Source organism: Leucopleurus acutus (assembly GCF_964270905.1).
Source record: "Leucopleurus acutus genome assembly, chromosome: 12".
Taxonomy (NCBI): Eukaryota; Metazoa; Chordata; class Mammalia; order Artiodactyla; family Delphinidae; genus Leucopleurus; species Leucopleurus acutus.
In genome coordinates this window covers 25,751,108-25,764,199 of record NC_139154.1, presented here as the reverse complement: position 1 = coordinate 25,764,199, position 13,092 = coordinate 25,751,108, and the positions used below count along the sequence as shown (strand labels likewise).

The following is a 13,092-nucleotide window of genomic DNA, read 5'->3' as shown; positions in this document are numbered from 1 at the left end:
AAAAAGTGCTCTCACTTCCTGATGCGAGTAAGCCAGCATTTAAAAAAAAAAAAAAAAGGACATTAAGTCCAGAACCACCATTAAATTATCTCAGACATTAGCTTGGCACCCACTTCAAAGTTACATCATTGTGATTCTGGTCTGTCTTATAACACAGACAACCTAGTGTCCTATACATATATCTTAAAAATTTTTTTAAACATATTTTTTTCATCATCATCCTCAATCATGTAAATATACTCAATCACCCGAAACCAGCTAAGTGCTAACAGAACTTTCCAGATTCTAGTAGGAGCTGAAGCTCCTACTATCTTAAACTCATTTTTTAAAAAATTTATTTATTTTTGGCTGCGTTGGGTCTTCTTTGCTGCGTGCGGGCTTTCTCTAGTTGTGGCGAGCGGGAGCTACTCTTTGTTGCGGTGCACGGCCTTTTCAGTGCAGTGGCTTCTCTTGTTGTGGAGCACGGGCTCTAGGCACGCAGGCTTCAGTAGTTGTGGCATGGGGGTCAGTAGTTGTGGCTCACAGGCTCTAGAGCGCAGACTCAGTAGTTGTGGTGCACGGGCTTAGTTGCTCTGTGACATGTGGGATCTTCCCGGACCAGGGCTTGAACCCGTGTCCCCTGCATTGGCAGGCGGACTCCTGACCACTGCGCCATCAGGGAAGTCCCTCAGACTCATTTTTGAAAACAGAAAACTAGTCTCAGCCGTGTTCCCTGTAAAGCCAAGGATCCCTGGCTTTTACAAAAACGTCACTACCCACACTCCACAGACAAAGGCTGCCCGTTTGGTGGATGAATTACTCCACCTCAAGATTCTAATGAAGACTACGCTCTCATCCCTGACACATGCCTCACGGTGACAAAATCTACACTGTGCTCCACAGAAAGAACAGTTCTGAAAGCCATCCGTTAGGACCCAAGGGAACTGGGGTATTCTAATGCGGGCAATGACCTTGAACTCCGATGTTCTGGACACCATTTTACCACACACTCTCTGAATGAGAAAATTTGAAAGTAGTGAACGAATATTTCTTTTGTTGTAAGATTTCCCATTAGAGTAGCAGAAAGAGGCATTCAGCCCAAGCCCGAGGAGTCAGGTTCAATCTTAACCTATATTCAAACCTCTGAAGAATAAATCCAAGCTGGAAGGAAGGCATAAGCCAGACGCCAGAGGCCCCTTCTTTAATTATGTGCTCATTACTGATTAGCAGGGTCGTTTTTACGTTTCTGCATGTGCCGCTGTGAGCCCAGGACTGACGGCACGACCGCCCTTGAGGGCGTCCAGGCACTCGAGGCCGCGGCTGGTGATCTCCCCATCACGTCCAAGGATTCGAGAGAGACGTCCTCGACTGACGTCACCACATCCCGCCCCTCCCCAGCTGTCCTCCGGTGTAGACGGTAGGACGCCGGCAATTCCCATAGAAGCCCCGCCCGCAGGGCCACCGCCTGGACGGGGACCTGGCCGGGGTCAACCTCCTGGGCAGGATCGGGGGCTCATGAGCTCCTGGAGGAGCCCCGCCCCCATCAAGGGAGGGCGCACAGCTCAGAGCACGGGTCTCGGCCCCAACCGAGCCCTTGTGGAATGGGAGCACGACGATCACGGGCACCACAACCACGTGCTCGTCTGCGTGCAGGGCTCCCGTCCAGCACGAGGCTCAGGGCGTGAGTGTGGGGCAGCAGCAGACACGGAGAGGGGCCTGGACCGAGTCACCTGACAGCGCGCATCATCTGTCACCTGGTTCCACCGGGTTACCAAGTAGTCGCGGAGGAAGAGGAAGCTTCCCTTCTCAGAAGTGCGGCAGCTAAGACAGGAAATGCCTTCAACTGCAGCATCACGACATCAGCCGAACCCTAAGGAGTTAACCATCTAGGTGGGAAGTCCGCAAAACGCGGCCCCCAGGCCTGTGAGCTCAGAGGTGTCACGTGTTCACCCGTGCTCAGGAAACCTCCTCTCCTCCCCCTTTCCGGACAACCAGCATGGAGTGTGCGTGACGTGCGGGGCCCCGTTCGTCTGGATGTCACACGTGGAAACTGGTCTAACTCCGTGACCAGCACTATTCCCTTCACTCCGCACCCGAGGCAGAGGCAAGCCGGGCCACCCCCGGCGAGTAAACGCGAAGCTGGGGTCTGAGCACAGGCTCTTTCCCGTGGTAACATCTGATCGCACAGCTCTTTTCATCCCGGTAACGTGGAGCTGGCAGGGGTACGGGAGCGCCAGTGGGCCAGTGCTCCAGCTGGAAAAACCAACATCCCTGGAATCAAGTCACCAGAATTCAAGCTCCAGCTCCTTCCTGGGTCAGCTTCCTACCCTGAGTGCATGTTTCAAATTCCCAAATCTCTGATTCTTCATGCGAAAGCAAGGATGTTCGTATTTATTCTTATTGGTCATTCACCTACTTACTGAGCATCTAAGAGGCGCCAGGCATTGTCGCTAGATCCTGGGACATGGGCTGAACGGAGAGAAACCACCTCTGAAGGGAGTGGGGTGTAGGGTGGAGCTCTGGGGAATCACCCCTCACAAGCGACGTGGCAGGTTTTATACCATTGGGGTCATGGTGCACGGGGCCGGCAGGGGGGCTGGGGAGGGAGGAGGGGGAACAACAGGGCTGGACTGCCAAGGCAGCATGGAAAAGATGACTCCAGAAACGAACCCAGAGGACGGAACACCTCACAAGGCACAAAACACTGGGAAACAGGGTATGTAAAAACCTGAAGACACAAAAGAAAAAGGTGTGTCCTAACTTCAAACAGTTCTCAGAACACATTTCTCCGAGGGACCTGGGGGAAGGAAGGGGCGGATGAGTCACAAATGGGGCTGGAAAGGTCGGGACTGGGGGACGAGCCAAAAGGTTTCATAAACCCCAAAGCGCTGTACACACAGACGAGGTTCAGGACAATCGTTACTAAGGCCCAAGTCATCACCAACGGTCAACATTCCCCTGTGACGTGAGGCTAGCACACAGCCCGGACAAGCTCAGACACAGGCTCCAGGACCCGCCCTGAGCTCTACTCCAGTGGCACCGAGGGGCTTCATACCTTCCCACCCTTTCCATGCAAAATTTCAAATCCAAACAACTGCAGTTCTCAGCCAGACAGTCTGCATCTGGAGAAACCAGCCTGTGTTTCTAACAGAAGCTTAGAGGCAGCTGAGATCTGCAGGGTCCTTATAAAGACCTTTCAGTCCCCCACTTCTGGAGATGTAAGAGTCCAACACCAAAAACACTGTGCCGCTTCCCTCTAACCTCCAGAGTCTTTGATGAAAACCTATTGTCTTTCCAATTTCTTCCCATAAACGAATGGTGTCAATTTGCTCTGGCTGCTTTCAAGGTTGGTTTTTGTTGTTGTTGCTTTAATATTTATCTCTTTATTTATTTGGCTACACCGGGTCTTAGTTGTGGCACGCAAAATCTTTAGCTGTGGCATGTGAACTCTTAGTTGTGGCATATGGGATCTAGTTCCCTGACCACGGATTGAACTCAGGTCCCCTGCACTGGGAGCGCAGGCTCTTAGCCACTGGACCACCAGGGAAGCCCCTTTCAAGGTTGTTTTTTTTTTTTTAATGTCTTTAGTTTTTAGGAGCTTAATTATGATACGTCTTGGCCTGAATTTTCTTGGGTTTATCCTATTTGTGGTGTGTGCAGCCTCTTGAATCTGTAGGTTTACATTTCTTGCCAACTTGGGGAAATCTTTAGCCATTATTTCCTCTGGGCCTTTTCCACCCCACGCGCTTCCTCCTCTGCTTTCAGAATTCCAAGGTCCCACAGGTCCCCAAGGCTTTGCTCTCTTCCCCAGTCTATTTTCTCTGCCGTGAGTGCGGGTGAGGCCACAGTTGTTTCTGGGTGTTTGGTTGAAGTCGAGCATTTACTGTCTAAACATTTTTCTCCTTGTTAGACTGTCTTTCCTGGTCCCACAGAGAACAGTCTTCGTTATGACATGTTTTTGGTCTGTACCTGCTGGCATTTCTAGACGGCCAGAGTCTGGGATAAAATGGGGATATGAGTGTAAAAAGAAAACCCAGACAACTCATCACCCCATTGTTCATCAGGCCCCATGGTCCCTGCCAGCTTGCCTTCTTCTCTCCACATTTCAGAACTTTTTTTTTGGCCGCGTCATGCAGCTTGTGGGATCTTAGTTCCCCAACCAGGGATCAAACCCAGGCCCACGGCATTGAAAGCACCGAGTCTTAACCACTGGAATGCCAGGGAATTCCCCACACTTCACAGTCTTACGCTTGTTTTATACATAATGTCCAGCGTTTATTGTGCTTAGTGGGAGGAATAGGAAAATGTCCACCTGATCCATATTTCCCAGGTTCTTAACAGTTTGAATGCTGGGAAAAAATCTAAAGGTTAATACTTTGCGACATGTGAAAATTCTATGAAATTCAGATTTCAGTGTCTGTAGTTAAAAGGTCACTGGAAAGCAGCTGTGCCCATTTACTTACATGCCGTCTACAGCGGCTTTCACGCTACAACAGCACAGCTGAGCGGAGGTGACAGCATCTACCACGTGGCCCTTTAGAGAAAAGGTCTGATCGAGGGCCCTGACCATCCACAGCTCCAACATCATCGCCTCCTGACGGGAGGACCCACCGCCCTCCCTCACGCAGTCATGGGTGTGGGAGCCCAGTCAGGCTTCTGGGCCGCAGATTCCAAGAAGACGTGCAGGTCGAGGCCACGTTCACACCAACACTAAGACGGCAACTGCCTCTCTCACTCTCCTCTCACGGGTCACTGTGAAGTCTTCCAGAAGCTACGTGACATGAAGTATTACAAAAGAATGAAAGCCAGCTGTCTTCCATTAAGACATTGACGAGATCTGCCCAAAAAGTATTTTTAAAGTATCTTCTCTATACATCTAAAGGATTTTAAAGCCACTCCACTCTTCACTATTTTGTTTCTTTGGAAAATAATCACAAAATATTTATGTTAACATACAAAAGGTTGATTAAATTTCAAATACAGCAAATATCAAGAAGCTCTTCAGGGTCCTCAACAATTTTTAAGAGTGGAAAGTGGTCCTGAGACCAAGAAGTTTGAGAACTGCTTCTTTAGATCCAACAATCAATTTATACACTTTATAGGGAACAAAGAAGTTAAACTGTGCCCAGAGGATGCGACCTGCCAAATCCAGACTGTAGGAAATTCTACAAGACAAGGAACCCGTTTCTTCAACAAAAAAAATCACAAGAACAGGAAGGGGGAAAAAAAAGATGGAAGGGGTACCTATATGTTAAAAGAAACTGAAAGACTTATCAAGCTCTCAAAAGGTATGAACCTTATTTAGATCCCAATTCAGAAAAAACTATAAAGTGAATGTTTGAGGTAAAACAAAAATTGAACACTAACTGGGTAGTTGATGATCTACAGGAAATAGTACTAATCTTTTTCAGGTGGGATAATGATGTTGTAGTTATGTTTAAAAATCTTTTCTAGAAGAGTCCTTACCATCTTAGGATACCTATTAAAACCTCTAGGGACTTCCCTGGCGGTCCAGTGGTTAGGAATCCTTGCTTTTACTGCTGGGGGTGCGGGTTTGATCCCCGGTCGGGGAACTAAGATCCCACATGCTGCGAGGCCAAAAAAATAAAATAAAATAAATAAAATCTCTAGGATACAACACAGGGCAGAGCAGAGGGACAGGACTGGGCCTCGGTCACAGGTGAGGTCACGCCAGGCAGTGAGGACTAAAGCTAAGGTAGGACATGGGGACACATTATTCTACTTTTTGTGTTTACGTCTGAACTCTCCATTAAAAAAAGTGTAGGGGCTTCCCTGGTGGTCCAGTGGTTAAGACTCCTCGCTGCCACTGCAGAGGGCACTGGTTCGATCCCTGGTCCGGGAACTAAGATCCTGCATGCTGCCCAGTGCAGCCAAAAAATTTAAAAAATTTTTTAATTAAAAATAAAACAAGTTTATGGGCTTCCCTGGTGGCGCAGTGGTTGAGAGTCCGCCTGCCGATGCAGGGGACGCGGGTTCATGCCGCGGTCTGGGAAGATCCCACATGCCGCGGAGCGGCTGGGCCCATGAGCCATGGCCGCTGAGCCTGCGCGTCCGGAGCCTGTGCTCCGCGACGGGAGAGGCCACAACAGTGAGAGGCCCGCGTACCGCAAAAAAAAAAAAAAAAAAGTTTAAAAGTACAGGCTTCATGACATTCTTCCCCAGAAGCAGGGGATGAGGCTGGCCCATCTGCACTGGCACGACCCCCGTGCGGGGAGGTCTGCAGCCCACGTTTCGGGAGCAGCTCTGCCTGGTTCCTGACTCTCCCCCATGACGTGCCAAGTAAACCGGGCTCCCGGTTGAAGGCTGGCATGTCCCTACCTCCTGAGGGGCTCAAGAGACACTGCCTGGGGCCCATGTCTTACATTAATGACAGCAAAGCTATAATACCTGGTGACAAATGATCAGTTCCTCCTTTAATTTCTCAAAGACTTTTTTAACTTCTCCTCTGGTACCTGGACACAAATAACCCGCATACAAGACAGACGACGAGCTCCACACTGCATCGTAACTACACACACCCCGGCTGACAGCACCGGACAGACCTGCACTGAACTGGAACATCGGTCCCCAGATTTGTCAAGGTCGCCACCACGTGCGCGGCACAGCCAGGAGCTCAAAATGAAAACAAACACACACACATGTACACACACACACACGAAGACACCAAATTTAAGTGAAGAATGTGATCTCACCTGATACATTCTCTGCTGGGCCTCCAGAGTGAGATTGGGACCCTCCAAGTTCAGAAAGAAGGACCGTCCGGCAGTGAGATGATGCAGCTCCCTCGCGGCTGCCATGCTCGGGGAGCAACTATTAACCACACACAAAGGATGCCTTGAGAGCGAGGAGAAGTGGGAGCCACAGCCTCGCCTGAACGCGAGGGGCCCCGGGGAAGAGACCTGGGGAGGGGCCACGGGGGGGGGGCACAGCTCAGCATCAACCTCGGCTCATCTCACCCTGTCCCTGTGACGCGGGGACTTCCCAACCTCCTGTGCTGTTTCCTCATCTGTAAAATGGGCATAAAAACCCTGCCTCAAAGTGCAGCCGTGTCAGATTTGTGAAACAGATGTTTAACTCCTTTAAAGTACTTGTATCATCGTCGGTCATTAATAAAAGATGGTTATTACTAAGAAAGTTTCCAGAAGAGCAGCCTAGCCATGAAATGAAATAATCTAAACAGGGATGACATCATTTGAACTTCTTCCCAGTGGTCCGTGGGTGCTGGGTCTCTGCCTGCAGAGTTAAGTTAAACCACATGTGAAGGCCATCTCGTCTTACCCCAAGTTCTGTGAGTTTATTCAAGCACTGTCACAGACACTCAGAAGAGTTGGCTCTGGACTCTTCAATTCACTAATGAATGAAGGAATAAAAGGAGAAATAAAGCTCATTTAAATCCTGTTTGTTTTTTTCTTGGACGTCTAACAAACATGATGGAGATGTTCCTTTACTTCCAGAGCCTACAATTTGGCAGAAAAGATTAGATATCTCTACGAATAACTGTAACATAAAACAGAAGTTGATAACTACCCGAAAAGAAGCCAAAGTGCTTTGGGAGGAAAGACATAAGCTCTGAGCCCTGAGCCCCCAGCGCACAACCTCAGTCCACATTGCAGGAACTCAGTATCCAGGGGCCAGAGGCAATCCTGCCCCGACTGCAGACAAGACACAGAAGGGGAAGGTTTTCCAGCCCAAGAGAGCCGCGTGGACAGAGGCCCTGTGATGGGAGAGCACCGGATGTTTTCAGAACCAAGGGGCCTGTGACAGGCCGGAAGGTGACAAACAGCCTGAACTCCAGGCGCGGCAGTTTGGCCCTTATTCGACAGGCAATCGGGAGTAGTCTTCTCAACATTCTGAAAAGAGGGGGGGACGTGACCAACATGATGCTTTAGGTGAATCTGGAACCGACATGAATGACAACAACCTGAAAGATTCTCATGAGCTGGGACCACGTCCCACTCGCCTGGGAATCTCTGCAGCCACACCCACCTGGCACCTGAGAACCACATGCCGCATCCACCACGTCGAGAAGGAGAAGGACCCACCAACGGCCCAGTTCCACCACCAGCTGTGCCCACACGCCCCCCCAGGTGGGCCCTGTGCTGCTTGGCAATGCGCCCGGCCTCAGGAGTCGAAACAGACACACGACACGAGGACTCCCGCTCTCCCCGTGAGAATTACCTCATGGCCTGTCTGTGCGGATGGTCAGACTTGTTCCCTAACAGATGCACCAGCAGAGGAGCCCGCCAACAGGAAGGCCTCTCGGGCTGGCCCTAGGGGACAGCGCACAGGGTGAAGAGGAGACCCAGGCCTCCGGGGACGAAGAACACCGTCACCAGCACGAGGGCCTCAGAACCCCAAGTCCCCAAGGATGCGCTTCACAAAAGGAATCCACTTCAAAGAGGTTGACATCCGGGACCTTTGTGATACACTAGCTCTGGGGCAACATCTGATACTTCATCCAGACGTTTCCAGAATTACCATGTTCATGGGGCTCAGATACATCAGACAAGGTCTCACCTGGGCGTCTGCAGCCTATGGGGATGTCCCAAGGTCAGGACCGCAGGTAAAACCGGGGAAATCCGAGTGAGATCGAGGGACTGCATGACCGTCGATACTGCGGCTTGGCTCACGCACCATCATTTTGCAAAATGTTATCAATGGGGAAACGGGGTAAAGGATACACTGGATCTTTCGGAATTCTTTCTTACTGCTGCATGGGGCCCTACGTGACCTCAGGTGAGCTACATCGCTCCTGCGCGTCCCAGCCCAAGCTCACCCTCCACCGTCCGCGCCCTCCCCTCCCATGGGATGCACTGGCCATGGCCAGCTGGGTCTGCACCTTCCAACCCACACACAGAATGTCACTGTGGACTCATCAAGGCAAGAAGTATGCTCCGACGTGAAAAGGATGCAGGAACGTGACCCCCTCTCCCGTGAGCTCCTGCGTGCAAACGTCTGATGAGATGAAACAAGAGATGAGTGGTCGTCGCACAATGGGTAAAACCACAGCTGCTGAAGGGTCCACGGAACGTGGCAATGGGCGCCCCAGCTCCTGCTTCTCTAGTATCTTAAAATTAAAGTTTTTGGAAGACAACCTGGCCACGGGCCAGCGTGTAATGTAGATGACATGTCTGTAGGCAGGAAACCACAGCTTAAAGCACAATTAACGAGAAATGTAAAATTGACCAGCAGTTTGAGACGCTTTTCCTTCTATTTAAGGGCAGCCCTAGTTGAGAACGTGACCTACGCTGAGGTTTATTTACATGATCTTCTGAGGAACAGACACAAGATTACTGAAAACAGAGGCTCCTGGGGTAAAGCTCTGTGCTTCCATCACCGGCCTGGATCTGCCTTCCCCACTGCAGGCCCCCGGACCCTGAGGAGGGCAGCAAGGTCCCCTCGGGGAGGAAAGGGAAGGCCACGCACTGCACCCACACCCAGCAGGAGAAAGAGCGTCCAGGAGTGGTTCAGGGTCACCCCAAAGGCAAGGGGGGCGATGAACAGTCAAGACAGCGGTCCTGACAGCCCTAGGCCTGCAGGGCACACGGCAACCAGAACTGAGGCACCTTTCCCGCTACCAAGTCTTCATCAGTTTCCTTAAACTAAGTGCTCGATTTCCTCAGTGCACAAACAGGCAGAGAGCACTGAAGACCTACGAAGACCCTCGCTGCCAGGACACCACCTCTTCATAACACGCTGGCATCGTGCCCGGAAAAATCCTTCAGGGCAAAAGCTGCTTTTCCCCTAGTGGTTCTTCAAGTCCCACTACACTACAACAAGCATTTGCCTCACACTTCTAAGAAAACTCTTTGTAGATTTCCCTTTTTAAATATTCCAAATATCTGCATTTCCCTCATGATTTCAGGTTATGTTAACAGTGGTTCTCAAAGGGTGGTCTCGAAACCCTGGAGGGTCCCCAGACCTTTTCAAGAAGCCGGGGGATGAAAAGTGTTTTCATAATAATGCTAAGAAGCTCCGGGAAGATGCTGGGCCCTCCGCGCGGTGGAGGCATTTTCACTGCTGGTACAAAGGCAGCCGTGGGCCCAATGCCAGCCCCCAGCACCAATCAAGGCGGGGGCAGCGGTGATGGGACCCAGCGCCTCACCCCAGGCACCTGCAGGGGAAGAACACCCCTTTCCCTTCTCAGTGTCCCTGATGAAAGCGGTGTTGCCCCAGCCACTCTGGGAAAGTCTATGTTCCTGAGAAAGCTAAACATGGAATCACCATGCACCCGGCCACTGCTCTCTTGGACAATTATTCCAGAGAAAGGGACGCTTATGGTGACACCAAAAACCTGTCCACAAACGTCCATATGTCCTTATTATTAATAGCCAAAACCGGAAAGAGCCCAAATGTCCTTCATTTGTTCCTCATTTGACAGTTAAGCCGTCCTATATACACCCACCCTGAGGAGAAACTACAATACACACAACAGCCTGGACGAGTCTCCAGGGTATTAAGCTGACTTGTTTAAAACGCAATCCCAAAAGGTTAAGAACGGTATGATTCCACTCATACAGTATTTCTGAAATAAAAATTCTAGAGATGCTGAATGGATGTGTGGTTTAAAGAGCAGGCGGAGGAGAACACAGAGGAAAATGGAATAGAAGGGACCCTTGGGGTGAGGGCACTAACTGCCCTCTATCTGGACCTCGGTGGATACACACGCCCACACTCGTGATAAAATTACACAACACACACACAACTACAGGTAAAACTGGGGAAATCTGAATAAGATTAATGGACTGTATGACCATCAGTATTGTGGCTGGGACTGTGCACTACAGCTTTGCAAAACGTTATCAATGGGGAAACTGGGTAAAGGATACACTGGATCTTTCTATACTATTTCTTACAACTGCATGTGAACCTACAATTCTCTCAATAAAAGTTTCTATTAGAAAACGTACACCCATGTTCATAGCAGCGTTATTCACAATAGCCAAAAGGTGGAAACAACCCAAATGTCCATTGAAGGATGAACGAATAAACAAATGAATGGTATAAACATACAATGGAATATTATTCAGCCTTAAAAAGAAAGGAAATCCTAACACAGGCTACAAAATGGATGAACCCTGAGGACACTATATTGAGTGAAATAAGCCAGTCACAAAAAGACAAAGACTGGATGATTCTACTTATATGAGGAACCTGGAATAGTCTAAATCAGAGACAGAAAATACAACAGGGGAGACCAGGGGCTGGAGGGACAGGGGAATGGGAAGCTGTTTAATGGACAGAGTTTCAGTTTCGCAAGAAAAAAGAGTTCTGGAGATGGACAGATGCCAGCGATGGCCACACAACATTATGAATGTGCTTAATACCACACAAAAAAGCAAGGGATTGTGAAGGGAAAATTCAGGATGGGAATGGAATGGGATCAGGAGACGATCAAGGCTCTTAAAAGGAAAGGGTTATACTCTTTTTTTTTTTTTTTTGGTTCTACTCTTAATTCATATTGTATACACTGTATTGTCATTCTTTATATCTTACATATATTTTAAATTTTGTATTGATTGAATTTTCAATAAATTTTTTTAAAAACAAAAGAAATGTCCTTGATGAAGCAATACAAATTACTGTTATTAAATCTCGAACTTTGACCTTGTATTCTGTTTCTTGTGATGAACAAAGCACTTGGGCTGCATACCACAGTAAGACGATTGTCTGCAGGGAAAGCACGAGTGTGACCCAGTGCCGGCTGAATTAGATGCTTTTTCTCATGGTCTACCATTTTTACCAGAAAGAATAACAAACCATGGTTTTTAGACTTGCACTTGGCAGACATTTCTTGAAACTAAACAAAGTGAGTCTGTTACTTTGAAGAAAACAATTGCCAAGAGTTTCCTATCAATAATAAAAATCAAGCTTTCAACTGAAAATTAGAATGTTGGAAAACTTGTATCCACCACCTGGAGTTTGACAGCTTCTCAAACTTAGAGAGTTTCTAAGGAGATCAGCCGTGATATTAAGAAATGTTATTTAGTGATGCTGTATAAAGAGATGTGTCAACATTTGGAAAGGCTGCCTAACTCAGTGAATCAACATTTTCCAAATGAGGGTGATGTTACAACGGGGTACAAGCCCCTTCCAACTGCAGGGCAGACGGTGAATTTTAATGTCATGGAGAGTGAAAACCTCCTTGTAAGGCTTCAGACTCCACATCAAACTAATCTTTAAGAAACGTTAAGCTTGTCTAGTTTTGGACTAATAACGAAAAATACCGCAACTACGTGAAAAGCTATTAAAGTACTACTGCTCCCTTTTCCAACCACATGTCTGGTTAGGAGCAGATTTTCTTCAGACTTCAACCAAAACGGACCGCAATGGACTGAAAGCAGAGCAGGCAGGAAAATGCAGACATTTAGGAGATATGCAAAATGTTAAGAGCAGGGCTCTCGTCACACTAATTTTTTGTTTAGGAAAATGCTATTTTCATAAAGCATGCGTTATGTATGTTGAGATCACAGACTTATTTTACGTTTAATGAATGAGTCAATGTCCTTTAAAGTCTCAGTTTCGTTTCTAATTCGGTAAATCTCGAGCCCTGAGACGTCCCCTCCCTCACGGACGCCTCTCGCAACCCGAGCTGGGCTGCGAGCGCCGGGCGTGGGGAGCGCCGGGCCGGGACGCGGTCCACTCGGGCCGCCGGCTCTGCAGGCCTGTCCGTCAGCGCACGGGGAGGGGCCGGCAGCGCCGCCGACGTGGCTCTGGCTCCGGCTGCGGGTTCACGGCCGCCGCGGCCTTACCTGTTGGTCATTCCTGCCGCCACGCCCAGCATCTCCGGCTGCCACGCGAACCCGCACCGCGTACCCGCGCCGCTCCCGCCGCTCCCGCCGCTCCCGCCGCTCCTCCTCGCTGCGCGGACTGGCAGGAAGGGGCGGGGCGGGGGCGGAGGCCGCGCCCACCTAGGCTCGGCCCCGCCCAGCATGCCCCACCCACCCACCCCCGGAACCGCCCGCCCGGATGTCGGCCCCGCCTCCATATAGGCCCCGCCCCTATGTGGGCCCCGCCCCCATGTGGGCCCCGCCCCACCTTGGCTCTGCCCTCGCCTTCAGGCCGCCCCTCCCCGCGCGCCGAGGCCCCCCC

The 13,092-nt window shown here is 49.8% G+C and overlaps 1 protein-coding gene across 2 annotated transcripts in view; it reads right to left on the bottom strand.

The window, feature by feature from the left end:
• Positions 1–12,840, bottom strand: part of LIMS1 (LIM zinc finger domain containing 1) — a gene marked incomplete at its 5' end in the record, with an annotated part of 95,454 nt that extends 82,614 nt beyond the window's left edge. For both annotated transcript variants that reach the window (XM_082851522.1, XM_082851523.1), the window contains one exon: positions 12,753–12,840. In XM_082851522.1, coding sequence (XP_082707648.1) covers positions 12,753–12,784 — 32 coding nt within the window. The remainder of the gene's footprint in view (positions 1–12,752) is intronic.
• Positions 12,841–13,092: the final 252 nt, after the last annotated feature.